Genomic DNA, 16,730 nt, shown 5'->3' with positions numbered 1-16,730 from the left:
TATACAGGAATAGTTTTGAATGAATCTCGCTCAATAGTGGTTATTTCGTAATGATAACTTCATGAATTTTTTGTTATCATCTTTGTTCTTTTCTATATTGTTTAAATTTTTCAATAATGAACACATATCATTTGTTTAAAAATAAAGCCATTTTAAAGAAAACAGAGTTTTAAAAAACTATTTAGAGAAGCTAAAAATGACAACTTCCACCCAAGGAAAAATTTTTTTTTTTAAAAAAGGCACATGAAGAGTTTGAACAATTTGTAGAGATGAGGTCAATTCAATTATCAGCAGGTAAAAGAGAGGGGAGATTATGGATAACTCCATATTATAGTTTAGTCAAAGCACAGAATAAAATGTACTACTATTTAGTAACACAAGATTACTACTCAAATGATCCAAAATCTTTTTTAAAAAACTGTTTAAAATTTTTTAAAAATCACATAAATAGGATGAGCAAAAATGGCTCAAAAAGTACAATCCATTAAAATAGTCTGTTATTTCTGACCGCTGCTTGGCTGAATTCTCCTTTCATTATTTTAATGAAATGCCACTGAATCTACTTTTTACTTGAGAAGTAATCTGGGACACAGGAGCTATTTACGTTCAGTGCAACCAAGACATTGTTTCTGCTACTGGACATGCTCCCTCTACCCCACAAGCCATGGTGTCTTCATTCCACAGACCCTAGTCCCCATCAGTGCAGCCACTCAGCCTGAAAAATAAACTACCCACCCCCCAGTGTCAGCCCCCTCCCATCTTTTTTTCTCTTTTACCCTTCAGAGAGGATTTCTACTCTGAAAGTTGAGCTCGAGAATCAATCAAGGGCTAAGCCAAGAGATTTTAGAAGAGGCTTTACCAATTCTAGGAACCTGCTCCAAGGCTTAGATCCACACTCCCAAATTACCAGCATCAAGAATAAAAGAAGAGGTACCACCACAGAGCCCACCAACATTAAAAGGAGAATAAAGGAACAGTACAAACAACTTTACATTAACAAATTTGACAGAATAGATGAAAAAGAAGATTTCCTTGAAAAACACATCCTTCCAAAATGGAGAGAAGTAATAAACCACCTATATAGCCATATATATGCTAAAGAAATCAAATCTGCAATTTATGGACTTCTTATAAAGAAAACTATTGGCCCAAATTGCTTCACTAGCGAAGTCAACCAAACACTAAAAAGAACCAATATCAACCTTATACAACAAACTCTTTAACAAAATAGAAAGGATGAACTTCTCCATTTTTTTTTATAGAGCTTAACTCTGAGAGCAGAATCGGATAAGGATATTACAAGAAAAGAAAATGACAGACAGTATTCATCATGAACACAGATGCCAAAATCCCTAACATTATAATCAAATCCAGCAATACATCAAAATCATAATTAATACAAGTGGAATTTTCTTTCCAGGAATGCAAGGTTGTTTAAACATTCTGAAATCAGTGCAATTCACTACATTAGCAGATTAAAGGAGAAAAACCAGATGATCATCATAAAATATGTAGAAAAAGTATTTGACAAAATTCAACATCCATTCATAATAAAAGTTCTCAGCAAACTAGGAAAAGAAAAGAACTTTCTCAATCTGATGTAAGATATTTATGAAAAGCTACAGCCAACATTAAACACAATGAGAAATACTGAACATGTTCCTCTTAAGGTCAGGAACAAGGCAGGCAAGTCTGCTTTCACCACTTCTATATAACATGGTCATTGGTGGTTCTCCCCAATGTCACAAGACAAGAAAAAGAAAGCAAAAAAAGACTGAGAAAAAGCAAAGCAATCTTTATTCACAGTTGATATGATTGGTCTGTGGATAACTCAAAGGAATCTACAAAAAGATTTGTGAAATTTAAAAGTGAGGTCAATGAAGTCTCTGCATATAAGGTCAGTACACAAAAATCAACTGTATTTCCATATAATTGCAACAAACAACTTAAAAATGAAGTTAAAAATAAATTCTACTAGTTATCACAGAAAAAAAAATCTAGAAATAACACAAGACATAAAAAATACACTCAGGAAAAATTAGAAAACACTGCTGGGAGAAATTAAAGAACCCTGAAAAGATGGGGAGATATACCATGGCCATGGGTCAGAACAGGGGTCAGTTTTCTGTAGGGGCCAGAGAGTAAATAGTTTAGGCTGTGTGGACTATCCAGTCACTTTCACAACTGCTCTGCTTTTGTAGGGTGAAAACAGCCACTACATAATAAATGAGCATGGCTGTGTTCCAATAAAACTTTATCTACAAAAAGACGTGCAGGCCAGATTTGGCTCATGAGCCACACTGTTTGCCAACCCCTGGATAAGAAGACTGAAAAACATAAAGATGTCAGTTCTCCTCCAAATGATCTATAGATTCAATGCATTCTAATCAAAATCCCAGAGGCTTTTTAGTAGATACTAACACACTGATAATGAAATGCATATGGAAACATAAAGGACATAAACAATCCTGAAGAAGAAAAACACCGCCCAGCTACCAAAAACAAAAAAAAAAAAAAAAAGAAAAACAAAGCTGGAGGAACTTACACTACCTGATTTTAAGACTTACTATAAAGATACAATAATCAAGAAAATAAAGTATTGGGTAAGGATTAACAAAGGTATCACTGGAATAGAGTCCAGAAATAGACCTACATATTTAGTAAACTGATTTTTATTATACTGGTGTCAAAGATAATTCAATGGGAAAAGAACAGTCTTTTTTTTTTTTTTTGTCGTTTTTTTTTTTTTTTTTTTTCGTGACCGGCACTCAGCCAGTGAGTGCACCGGTCAGTCCTATATAGGATCCGAACCCGCGGCGGGAGCGTTGCCGCGCTGCCAGCGCAGCACTCTACCAAGTGCGCCATGGGCTCGGCCCAAAAGAACAGTCTTTTAAACAAAGGGCACTGAACAACTAAATATCTAAATGTATGGGAAAAAAATACCACGAAATTTGGTCAACCACTCACATCAAAACTTAACTAGAGATACATTAGTGACCTAAATGCAAAAGGCTAAAACTATAAATCTTCTCAAAATAGGATATCCTTGCAAGGTGAAAGGTAGTCAATTGTTTCTCAGAAAAAACACAAAAAGTTCTAAGCATAAATGAAAAAAATGCATAAACTGGGCTTCAAAATTTAAAACTCCTGCTCAACAAAACACCTATTAAGAAAATGAAAAGAGTACATACAGAGTAGGGAAAAAAATATTCAAAATACATATTCATATTCAAATTATTTCAAGAACTCCCGCAAATCAGTAAGACATCCAATTTGCAAAAAAAAAACAAAAAAAAAAAACCACGTATTTTCTAAAGAGAAATCATGAATGGCCAATAAGCATATGAAAAAATGTTCACCATCACTAGTTATTAGGGAAACTAGTGTTAGTTCACCACAATGAGATACCAGTACACATCCACTAGAATGGCTACAATTAAGAATTAAAAAAAAAAAAAAAAAAGGAATGGCACTGCCAAATGCTGTCATATTGTACACAACCACAGAAAACTATTCGGCAGTTTCTTAAATATTAAACATATATTTTCCATATGACTCAGCAATTACACTCCTATTTATTTACCCATAAGAAAGGAAAACATAGGTCCACAAAAACACTTGCACAGAATGTTCACTACAATTTTATTCATAACAGCAAAAAACTTAAAACAACACAAATGTCCTTCGACAGGAGAATGGGTAAACAAATTGTAGCGTATATACAATGAAATCTAGTCAGCAATAAAAAAGAAGAAACTACAGATGCGTACAATACAGATAAATCTCAAAAACAATTGTACTCAGTGAAAGAAACAAAACACTAAAGAATACATATTGGCTGACTCCATTTTTATCAAGTTTAAGAGGAGGCGTAACTGATCTATGGGGACAGAAATCAGAACAGCAGTTGCTACTGGGGGGAGGGGAGAAAATAACTGGAATTTTTCAGGGTGATGGAAGCACTGTGTATCTTGATTGGCGTACTGGCTACACATTGCAGACCTCTTCCAAAACTCAATGAAGTTCATTTAAGATGTGTGCATATAATTACAGCCTGTAATTATACCTCAATAACAAAAATAAAATGTAATTTTACATCTATTAAAAATACTACTTCTCAAAGCAGGTAAGGTTTTGATATAATGATCACTCTGAGCTATACAGGTCTTTAAACATTTAAAAAGTAGTTTGGATATTCATATCAACAGCCTTTAAAAAACGTGCCTTCCATAAATATGTAATCAAATGCCTTTTTAAAAATTCCAGTAGGATAAATGAATCACAAAAAGTGGTAATCTATTAAAGCAGGAAGGAGATGGTTAAGGAGGACTTTCATTCTTTATTTGTATATTATATGCATGTGTATGTATTTATACATACATACACACATTCCATTTACTTTTTTTAAATCCTAAGAATATATTCATATAATACTTATGTAAAAAGGAATTTTTTTTTTTTTTTGGCAGCTGGCCAGTATGGGGATCTGAACCCTTGACCTTGGTGTTTTATCAACACACTCTAACCAACTGAGCTAAGTGGCCAACCCCAAATCTCATATTTTGATCAAGGGAACTTTTTTTTTTTTTTTTTGGCAGCTGGCTAGTACAGGGATTCAAACCCATGACCTTGCTGTTACCAGCACCATGCTTTCTCAAGTGTGCTAACTAGCCCGCTTTATGTAAAACTTAAAACAAAAAAATATATCTCCTAAATGTTCATACCTTTTTTCCTATTTTAGTTTGCAACAACTTCCAAAACTTTTAATAATAATTATGCATATATATATATTATATTAATATTTTAAATCCCAGACTTTTAAAAACTTGATCATAAACTTTATAAAACTTTCCATTCATTCTTTAAAAGGAAAATATTTGAATTAAGAAAGTACTTTGCTGGTAATAATTGTATATCTTTGTGAATATACTATAAACCACTGAGTTGTACGGTGAATTAATGGTATATAATTTTAATTTTAAAACAGTGAATTTTATGGTATATGAACTATATGACAATTTTTAAAAAAGAAAGTATTTTTCTTCTGGAGTTACAATGAATCCTAATATTCTTTAATGTTCTCAAGATACAAGTAATGTTTGCATAAATTAAATGCCTTTAGCACACTAAAGCCATTACACAATTTTATATATTAGGTAACTGCCAAATTTCAAAAAAGAGACTTTATTCCAACTATGGCTGATTCCTAACTGCCAAACATATCCATTCATCCCTTCTTCCTTACTAACAAGATCCTGGTTGTTGTTGCAACATGCTGCTGTAAAATATTTTCTCCCTTTGTCCTCATTGTTGTTCGGAGTAGCTACATGATCCTACTCTGGCCAATGAGACACACACAGAAATCTATGGTTGGAACTTCCAGGAATATACCTAATAAAAGACAGACAGACTCAGCTGGCACACCTCTCTTGCCCTTCCCCTCTTTTCTGCTCAAAATTTGTACACAATGGCTGGTGGTGCAGTAATCATCTTGTAGCATTGAGGATGGAAGATAAAATAAAGGTGGCTGGACTGGAAACTAGGAAGAGACTTCCCTGGGAAATTAAAGCAACCAGGGCAGCCTATTTCCAAACTTCTTATAATGACAGAAAAAGCAAAACCTTAATTGGTTAAGCCACTGAGCTGGGGTTCTGTTACATGTACACCAACAAAATCCTGATACAATGAACACAATAAATGAAAAATACATACCATTACTACTCATATTTGCTGACAACTAAATTCACCTATCAGTTAATTCAAAACAAAAACCAATAGAGATCATACCTTGACAGCAGTATTTGGTTTCATACCACATCGGTAAGTCTTCGCTATCTGTGGAGTAAGCTGGATTTCCTTGGTGAGTTGTCTCCATTTTCTACATTCAGGTTTTATACACTGAACCTAGATGGGAAGTAATAAGTCAGGATCAATAACTCAACTAATCTTGAGCTACTGTTTTTATTCTTCACCATTTTACTCTGCCATCTTCTTCACATGATTTGACCAACTTTTAGCTGTCCTAAGTATTTTTTCTCCCTCTTGCATCACCACAACCCATAGAATCCACTTCTACTCTTTTAGGGTAATTTCTGAATTAATACTAGCTCAGCCATCAGGAAAGTGCAAAAGGAATCTGAGTACTACTGTCAGAAAGCTTTCCCAGCTCTAACCTAAGGGAATAACCAGAGTTAAATTCAGTTAAAGTTAGTCAGAAAGCATGCACACTAAATGCAACATGTTATCCCGGGTTGGATCCTGGAACAGTAAAAGGATATTAGTGAAAAAACTGATGAAATCCAAATAAAGTCTATAATGTAGTTATTAGTACTGTACAATGTTAATTTCTTAGTTTGACAAATAATCATGGTATGTAAAATGATAACATCAGGGGAAACTGGGTGAAGGATATATGGGAACTATCTATACTATCTTAACAACTTCCTGTAAATTAAAAATGATTCCAAAATAAAAAGTTCGTGTAAAATAAAAAATGCAGATATCCATATACAAAAGAAAGAAGTCAGACCCTCTACTTCACACACACACACAAATTAACTCGAGATGGATCAAACATCTAAACGTAAGAGCTAAAACGATAAAACTCTTAGAAGAAAACATCAGGAGTAAATCTTTATGACCTCAGATTTGGCAACAGATTCTTAGCTGTGATACCAAAAGCACAAGCAACAAAAGAAAAAAATAGATAAACTGAACTTCATTAAAATTAAGAACTTTTGTGCAAAGGACACTATCAGAGTGAAAACACAATCTATAGGGGAAAATATTTGCAAATCATAGGTTGGACAAGGGTTAAGTATCCAGAATATAAGGAACTTTTACAACTTAACAACAAAAAGATAAACCACTCTATTTTAAAATGGGCAAAAGACTTGAATGGACATTTCTCCAAAGAAGACATAAAAATGGCCATCAAGCACATGAAGAGATGCATTAGTCATCAAGCAAATGCAAATCAAAACCACAATGAGATACCACTTCACATCCACTGCAAATGGTATTCAGACAAATACTTGTACATGAGTGTTCAAAGCACCACTATTCACAATAGCTAAAAAGTTGAAACAACCCAAATGTCCATCAACAGATGAATGATTTAAAAATGTGGCATATCCATTCAATGGAATATTATTCACCCATAAAAAGAATGAAGTGCTGATACATGCTACGATATGAATGAACCTCAAAAACACTACGCTAAGTGAAAAAAGCCAAAATGAAAGGTCTTTTACTGCATGATTTCATTTACATGAAACATTCAAAATGGGTAAATCCACAAAAACAGAAAGCAGATTAGCGGTTGCCAGGAACTTGGGGGATGGAAAATTAGGGGGTGACTGCTTAAGGGTACAAAGCTTTCTTTGTGGGTAATGAAAATATTTTGGAATTAGATAGAGGTGGTGGTTGCACAACACTGTGAATATACTAATTGCCAATGAACTGTACACTTTAAAATGGTTAATTTTATGTTACATAAATTTCACATCAGTTAAAAAAAAATTTTAAGTGTGCACAGAGAGGCTCAGAATTACTTACAATGTTAAAGAAATTAGCAAATCATTTATAAAATGGTGGTATATTTATACAACATATGCAATCACTAAAATATATTTTCAAAGAATGACTAAATGGAAAAAGGGTAATATAAAGTTAAATTAATAAAAAAAAACCTATAAATTACAAAAAATCATATCCCAAGTATGATTTTAAATCTAATTAGGATTTGTATATAAACAAACACATAAAAATAAGAACAGAAAAAAAAGATTAGAAAGATGTGCACCAAGGTCAGCAATCACTATCACTAGCTGATAGTGAGTCTCTAGCGAGTCGATGTTCAACTATCTAAGCTCTCTCCAAAAATAAAAAATATTTGCTTCAATAGTCACAGAAAGAACAATAAATGTAATAAAAGCAATATCTCCTAAAAATCAGTATTTTCACCCATTACTCTTGCTTTAAGCTCTGTAAATGCTTTATAGAGCAATAGAGATCACTCTTCTTACCCAGTAAGGGAGCTGTTGATCTGCCATGAAAGCTTTGGGACTAGGCTCAGTTTTGCCATTGCTAGTCCATACTTTTTTCCAGGTAATATATTTGTCATATCCATCCTTGTGGCTGAAAAACAATAAAAATAAATATGTCAAGTTGTTAAGTTAATCGGATTTTCAAAATAGGACGCATGTTAGTAAATCTTATGTAAGGGACTTAACAAGTTTCACTGTAAGGGAGGTGGAGAGTTATTAACTGGCACCCATAAAACAGGCAGTGAGAAGGGTTGCCAGTTTTACTATCAAACTAATTACAATATTATTTGAAGAGGAAATTAGGATATTTTTAAAGTTACATACTAAATCCTAGGGCAGCCATTTAAAAAATTACATCAGTTAAAAAAAGATTACATCAATAGATGAAATAAAATACAATCATAAAAATGCTCAGTTAATATCAGAAAAGTTAGAAAAAAGAAGGGGGGAAAACACACCACATGGAAAACAGTAAGATGACATTTTTTTTTTTTTTTTTGGACCGGTAAGGGGATCACAACCATTGGCACAGTGTGGTCTGCACCATGCTCAGCCAGTGAGTGCACCAGCCACCCCTATATAGGATCCGAACCCATGGCCTCAGCGCTACCAGCGCCGCACTCTCCTGAGTGAGCCATGGAGCCGGCCCAAGATGACATATTTTAACCCAGTTATATCAATAATCATTTAAAACATGAATAGAGGGCTGGCTGGTTAACTCAGGTAGTTAGAACACAGTGTTGTAACACCAAGATCAACAGTTTAGATCCCTGTACTGGCCAGCGACCAAAAAAACAACAAAAAAACCAAACATGAGTAGTCTAAACTTATAAATTAAAAGACAGAGGGCCGGCCCGTGGCTCACTCGGGAGAGTGTGGTGCTGAGAACACCAAGGCCCCGGGTTCGGATCCCATATACGGATGGCCGGTTCGCTCACTGGCTGAGCGTGGTGCTCACAACACCAAGTCAAGGGTTAAGATCCCCTTACCGGTCATCTTTAAAAAAAAAAAAAAAAGACAGAGACTGTATGTGGGATTTTAAAAATTATATGCTGTATACGAGAAACCTACTTTAAATACAAAAATTCAGAAAGGTTAAAAGTGAAGAAATGGAGAAAGGTAAATCATGCTAACACTAATGAAAAGACAGCTGAAGTAGCCATACTAATTTGAACAAGTAATATTATCAGGAATAACAAGGACAAGGGATACTACATAAAGGGGACAATTTTCAGAGAAGCCATAATAATCCTAGATGCACAATGTAACTACATTGATTGAGGTGAAAAATATATGAGGTAAAAACTTATAGAACTGAAAGGAGAAATAGACAAATCAGCATTATAGTTGGAGACTTCAAGAGAATTAAAATTGCAGACTTTAAGACACCTCTCTTTGTAATTAAAAGGTCAGGTGGGAATAAAATCAAAGGATGTGTATGACCTGCACCACACTATCAACTGACTTGACTGGCTGACATTTACAGACCACTGCATACGACAACACTAGAATACACATTTTTCTCCACTGCACGTGGGACATTCACCAAGATACACCCCATTACGGGCCATCAAGCAAACCTCGATAAATTTAAAACACAGAAGTCATACAAAGTACATTCTCAGAACATTACAGAATTAAACTAGATATCAGTACTAGAAAAATTGTTGGAGATGTCCCAAATTCTGGAAATTAAACAATTTATTTCTAACTAATCTAAGGGGCAAAAAAAAATTAAAAAGTATTTTGAACTAAATGAAAATAAAAGTTACTAAAATTTGTGGAATATAGCTAAATCAATGACTGCAGGAAAATTTATAGCATTAAATGCATTTATTGGAAAAGAAGATCTAAAATCAATAACTTAAGCTTCCAAGTTAGGAAATGAGAGAAAAGAGAAAATCAAATCTAAAGCAAGCAGAAGAAAGTAAATAATAAAAATCAGAGTGTAAATCAATGAAATTGAAAACAATAAAATGGAGAACCAACAGCTCCTATGTTTTCCAGAACTTGCAGACTAAAGAAATTAACTGTCATATAGCAGATATTTTTCAGGTCCTGCGTGTGTACACACAAAAGCATGCACACATGCAACCTATGGAATCGAAGTTCTGGTCAAAGTTACAGTTGCCACAGGCATGGCTGGAACAGTCAACTAATTCAGTAAGCCCAGGGCTAAGCCATAACCAACCCCTTCTGCTGCCTTTGCACTGCCCCCTCCACCATGGAAAACTCAAAAGCAATTAGTGCACAAACCTTCTGTAGTAATGGTCAAAGCACTCATTACAGAAATGTTCCCCACAGGAGAGGTGATACCATCGGGATGTATAGCCATTTTTGGCACATCTGAAAATAGCACAAATATGTAGCTTTGGTAATGAATAAACATTTCTTTTCACTTAAAAAAAAAAAAAAAATTAGCAAGCATCTCCTATGGGCCCATTTTGCACTATCTCCACTGAGACTCCTAACAACCCCAAGCTAACAACAGAGGAAATTGGAGTGGATACTACTACACAGATTATTAATAAAGGGAGCATTAAGGAGGGTGTGGTGCATACAGAATGTCCAAGTTATATCTCTATTATTAGAAGACTCACAGTATCTATATCCATTTTTAGGAAAACTATCTTCAAGGATGATGTTCCCACAAAGAATGCTCTCGGGAGGCCAAAACCCGATGTCTAAATGGACCTTTCAGAAGCACTTGCAAAGCATACAGGACATGTGGCCGCACAGTGGCCTTTTCACATTTCCTGTGACCTTCCATCTTCATCCTACAGGGACTTAGACCTGTGGTCTACCTAACCCTCCTGGGGCTTAGGAGCCTTAACGAGACTCCATGGAGTAAAGATGGGGTTTTATGACATGAAACGGTGATGCTGCTCACTTGCCGTAAGTTGCATGTGTGTGAAGGAGAGAAGTAAGGTCTCCAGTAATAATATCTGGCCCAGTATTGAACAGTGAATGAATCTGGCCAGCTGCAATTGGAAAATCAAGCGGCAATCTGGCAAATATAACTTGTCAAACAGCCAATAATACAGCAGAAGACTGAAAAATCATGCCGCTATGAACATGACCACCACCACCTCTTTGTGTTTAAAAAGTGGGATTTGTTTTCCAGGTTTTATTGAATCTTAAGCCTTAACTGAAGATTTTTCTCCAGAAGTCAAAAAAGGTCATACTTTTGTCATCTCAAAAAAAAAAGGGCCAGACTCGGCTACATAGTTTCTGAGACTTGTGTATGGATATGGGAAATGGAGGTTTGTTATACGAGGGAGAAAAGCAGCACAGGGAAAAGTACATGCATGCTGGTCTGGACAGGGAGATCAAGGGTTCTCTCCACTGTGTGGTCTATACCCCGTCCCATGCTCGACCCCCAGCTATGGTTGGTTGGATTTGAGGACACTGTATTACAAAGTTGACATGGGTGCAGTCTCTCCCAGTAGGCTAAGTGTGACGGGAGCATTAAGGAGAGTGTGGTGCATACAGAACGTCCAGGCAATATCTCTATTATTAGACGACTTTCAAAATCTATATCTATATTTAGGAAAACTATCTTCAAAGATGATGTTCCCACAAAGAATGCTCTCAGAAGCCAAGACCCAATATCTAAACAGACCTTTCAGAAGCACTTGCAAAGCACACAGGACACGTGGCCGTACAGCCCGCCTTTTCACATTTCCTGTACTTCTTTTCTGACCCACCATCTTCATCTTCATCTGCCATCTCTGTTGCTTTTTTCTTCGCCTGAGGGAGAACCAGCTGAGGATAAGATTTCACCAGAATGACCAGGGGTGAAGGCTGTGGAAGGTTTACTACTGAATCACATCCAGGTTAGAAGATCAATGACATCCTGGCAGTAGGTTAGGAGCTGACGATACAGCAATTTCCTCATGACTGCACCGTGCAAATAACTCACTAACTCGCTAGAGATACACGAGGGTACTCCAAAAAGTTCACAGAAACATTCATATTATCTTTTTAACATTCATATTATCATTCTATTTTCCTATGAACTTTTTGAAGAACCCTCGTAGAAGTAGCACTTTAACGACAGTGAGCTGAGGAAAGAACTAAAATTCATGTGACCCTTTCTTAGGAAAAGGTGACAACCGTCAAAATAGACAAAAGGCATTCTCAAATTAAGATATTTTTCTTTATTTAGAGTGTTTACACTCTCTCAGTATTGCAGATAAAAAACAAACAAAAAAACCTAGAAAAAGAATTATATCATTGAATTTTTTCTTTAAAAAAATAAAATAAAAGCCCCACAAATTAACGCTCTAACAGCACCCAACCAACTACAAGCTAAAGTCCAAATTTCTATGAGTGACAGCCAAGCCAAGCCTGATCTGGCCCCAATCTCATATCCTGGAAACAACCACACAGCTGGATTCTCGGGATGCCCCATGCCAATCCACACTCTATGCCTTTACACTTGCAGTTGCCTCTGCCAGATACACTACTATGTTCCATTTCCCATCCCTTTATCACACTGTATTAGGGTTGCATTGTGAATTTCGCCACTAGACTGCAAGCCTCCTGAGGACTGGAGTTGTGTATTTTCATCTCTAATTCTCCAGTCCCAATCAAAATAATCTTGCATGCTTAAAAAAGATGTGTCGAATAAACAAATGAATAATACCTGCCTACCGGAGCTCCTCAAAGGAAGGCTGTCTGGAGAATGATCAAAAGGTGCTCTTTTCTTTGTCCTCCCCCGTGGGGTTGCCATTGTACGAGAAAATCTGCCAGAAAAAAATTAAACCATTAAATAATAGCATCTGCTAATGTTTTTAACAGCCTGGAGCAAACTTACTATGTAGTTTAGTAGGTAAGAGTGTATGCTCTGCAGTTAGACTGTCTGAGTATAAAGTCACCTCTTTCAAGTTACTTAAATTCTCTAAGCCTGAGTGTTCTCATACATAAAATGGGCATAGGAAGAATGTCCTACAGCATTGGTGTGAAGATTAAACAAAATAACCTATTTAAAGCCAAAGAGCTGGCATATTATAAGTACTCAATAACTATTATCCATTAGTAGTATGCACATTTAAAGTGTGAAACATACCATATGAACAACCAATAAACAAATTACACTACTGTTTGTAAAATTCAATGAAGAAAAACACCTAATTTTTGTCTGTTATATTCCTCTTTATCTTGCTGTATCTTCTAGCAGCTCCTGAATTTTGATCTCTTAGTACACTTTAAAAAGAAAACTAATTCATTCCTTCTTAGTAAAATTCAAAGAAATATTATACACACTGTCTAGTCATCACTGAATAGAGTAGTAATCTGGATTAGCTAGAACTGGTATCTCCTACTGGAAAAGTCTTGAGTTCTCAAACTAGTCTAATAACAATACGGTTAAACAAACATTAAAGAACCAAAATCTACAAGAGAAATAACGCACAGTAACCATGAAATATTGAGTTATTAGATTTTTTTTCAATTAAATTAGATAATGAAAGGGTTCTGATCCCTATACTGACCAGCTGCCAAAAAAAAAAAAATTACATAAGGAATGAAAAATGCTTACCATAGGTAAGTCCTCAATAATACATGAATTCTGTAATTATCATTCATTTCCTCCCATGATCATATTAACTACACACACACACACATATATGTACACACAAAATGACAGAATGAAAAATAAGCAGGATCTATAGATAAGGAATATGAAAGTAGAAAAGTAATACTATAAAATACAAATTCCACACATCTTAATCTTGGAGAAAAGCTTTGAGGAGCTTTTAATCCTATTGTTTTAAATTTGTGAGGTATACTAACCTCCATAAGAGTATTTCCATGAATTATTAACATCACGTGGAAAAACTTTCAGTTTGCCATCTACATTGACTGAGAAATCTCCCCCCAAACTCCCCTCCATAGATACATCAGACAAATGGTAAATCTCTTCATGATTGTCATCAGTGTTCTGCATAGTTTTCCTTTCATTTAGTCTTCACTTTCTCAAAACCAATATTATGTTAGCTGTGAACACATAAACCTTACATATTCTGAAATGCATTATAGTTATTTAAACACTAAATAAATTACCATTTAGTTCTACAGCATCCATTATACTGCTGGATAAGGTGCTAATAATGTTAAAAGTTCTATCTACCTATAATTGTTATACTCAAAGGCTTTCTAGACCCCATTTGTATTTTCAAAAGGCTGTCCTCTACCTATGTATATATAAACATGAATTCTTATATACATGTATATATAAATCTCTTTATATATAATATATATACCCACATTATTCATAAAATAAACCACAAATATAGTATATGTAAATATGTATATAGTATACAGAAATATATAGTATATGTAAGTATTATCGCAAAAATATTTGAAGTCTAATATGGGGTTTAGGAACATAAATGAAATCAGCCTAGCAATGTCTGACCATGTCATTTAGGAATGCATACATTCCCAAAAGAAAGCATAGTTTCCAGAAACGTCAAACATTTAAATCTAACCGTATACCGGAAAATATGTACTTAATGCAATAAAGAACAATACTTCAAGAAATGGTTTAAAAGGAAATGAAAACATTAGCTATAAAAGCCATTATTAAATCTGATTGAAGGTTGTTAAGGTAGTACATTTCCACCTTTAATTATACAATTGAGGGTTATGTGCTTCCATACTTTTTTTTGGCACTTAATGTAATTTCTGTATTTCCACTGTTGCTGGATCCTTGGGTTTAGAAATGAAGGGAAAAATTTTAAGTACTTTTTTCCACAACTGTGAGGTGGGGGAGATCCCCGCCCTGCTGGAGGAAACCTCCACCTGCCACCTCCAAGCCCCTCAATAAAATGGTTTGACCCCCCAAAAATAAAACCAAAAAATTTTAAGTTGGAAGGACTAAAGTTATTGTGCTTTTAAATATGTTAGAAATACTGACCAAAGTGTCATTAAAACAAACTTGATTCTTCAAATTAATAAACACACCTATATTTATAACCAATTTGTTTCATGTTCAATATTAGAAGCATTTTTTCTCCTAATTTTAAATTCATAGCTTTGGTTTTCTTTTAATGTGATAAAAGAAAGGGGAAAAAGTGGGGGTTTTGGTGAATATATCAACATTTAGATTTCTACTTTAATTCCCAGAATTTTCTGAAGCAGAAGTCATACAAATATGAACCAAAAGGACTCCAGGTTAGAATAAAAACGTATAATGTAGTCAGCATAATTTCTAAAAATAGGACAACTACTAGAAACTTCTTCAGAGACAAAAGAAACAGAAATTTCCCTTTCAGCCACTTAAAATGAGGCAGGACTAGAACCTTATTACTCCACACTAATTACATTCTCAGAAATATGGATACAGCACAATAATTCAATATCGAATTATTCAATATTCAATATCCAATTCAATATTAAATCCCCAATTGCCTGGATGTCTTTTGTTGACTACTTTCTGTGCCTGAAGAAAATTAATGGTAATTTTCTCACGTACCTCCTGAAGAAATCTTCCCTCTCACTTTTCTTCCACTGAAATAGATTAAAAATCAAAACAAAACTGGCAAAAGCCTTGAGTTGTGTGCATATATATGTGGGGGGAAGGGGGGCGACCCCCGCAACTGTAGTGGTCTATGAAGTCCTGCAACTTTACCCAGGGGAAGACTGGGCCTCTATCTGGCGAGGTTCCAGATCACTGAACCCCAACTTTCTACAGCTGGGCCTGCCTCTTCCTTCCTCTTTCACCTGCCAGCTGCCACACTGTTGACTAACAGCTACCGTAATCGGGCCGACCCCTCCGCGTCTCCAATCACAGAGGAGTTACCCCAGCAACTGGGCAATGCTAATCAAGTCTCAATGCATGGTGGCTGTGCTGGAGAATCACTACACCTTCAAGGCTGTGCAGACTCCTCGCCGCCACCTGATCGGCTGGCAAGAACAAGCGAGGGAGTTCCCACTCGCGAACTGTGTGGGGTTCCCCCCGCGGCAGACACCCGCCCGAATGACAGAGCTCTGACAGCCCCCAGGAGGGAACCCCAGCCCCCGGGTACCACCTGCGGCCGCCTCGCTTCCCGAAAAGCTTTCTCGTGTCTTCTCCCAAGTCGGAGAAGCAACAGCCCCCCGGGCTCACCTTTGCGCTGCAGAGGCGCAAGGAGTCTTGGGGAGAAGGCACCGCTGTACAGAAAGGAAACATTGTAGGGGGGTTAGGAGACCCGCAACCCCGTGACGAACGGGGGAACCCCGTCGTCACAACACCCCAGCCCGGGAATTCCCCCTTCCTCACACAGGGATCCCCACCCCGCACCCCCTTCCAATCGGGAGCGGAAGGTACCAGCCAGCCCCTGAGGTACCCGCCCCCCTCCCACCCGGGCGAGGGGCGCTGCGCCGGGGGGAGAAGCAGTGCTTGCACCCCAGCCGAGCCGCTTTGTGCAGCGCTGTCACCCGAAATCCGCCCCGGCCCCCACGCGCGACCCCGGAGTCGCGAGTCCCCACCTCGGAGCGCCGGCGAGGCGGTGCGCGCCGCCCCGGGCTGCGGGCGTCTCTCCGGAGCCGCGCGCCGCGCGCACACGACGGCAGGACCCGCGCCGCGAGCCGCAGCCCCCTCTCGGCCGCCGCCGCCGCCGCCGCTTCCGCCTCTGTCACGGCGTGACCCGGGGTGGGAGGAGCCGGAGGGACCAGGGAGGAGCTGGGTCCCCGCCT

At 36.9% G+C, this 16,730-nt stretch overlaps 1 protein-coding gene across 3 annotated transcripts in view; it reads right to left on the bottom strand.

Moving 5' to 3' along the window:
- Positions 1-16,607, bottom strand: part of KDM1B (lysine demethylase 1B) — a 48,636-nt gene extending 32,029 nt beyond the window's left edge. The window contains exons 1-7 of one of the 3 annotated variants that reach the window (XM_063096608.1): positions 16,524-16,607; positions 16,162-16,205; positions 12,697-12,796; positions 11,671-11,798; positions 10,305-10,394; positions 8,028-8,139; positions 5,788-5,904 (exon numbers count right to left, since the gene is read on the bottom strand). In XM_063096608.1, the coding sequence (XP_062952678.1) occupies positions 5,788-5,904; positions 8,028-8,139; positions 10,305-10,394; positions 11,671-11,798; positions 12,697-12,783 (534 nt within the window). In that variant the 5' untranslated portion in view covers positions 12,784-12,796; positions 16,162-16,205; positions 16,524-16,607. Of the gene's footprint in view, positions 1-5,787; positions 5,905-8,027; positions 8,140-10,304; positions 10,395-11,670; positions 11,799-12,696; positions 12,797-15,528; positions 15,550-16,161; positions 16,206-16,523 lie in introns of those variants that run through there. The other 2 variants (XM_063096609.1, XM_063096610.1) reach the window with 2 other exon arrangements.
- Positions 16,608-16,730: the final 123 nt, after the last annotated feature.

Source organism: Cynocephalus volans, chromosome 5 (assembly GCF_027409185.1).
Source record: "Cynocephalus volans isolate mCynVol1 chromosome 5, mCynVol1.pri, whole genome shotgun sequence".
Taxonomy (NCBI): domain Eukaryota; kingdom Metazoa; phylum Chordata; class Mammalia; order Dermoptera; family Cynocephalidae; genus Cynocephalus; species Cynocephalus volans.
This window is presented reverse-complemented; position numbering and strand designations above follow the sequence as displayed.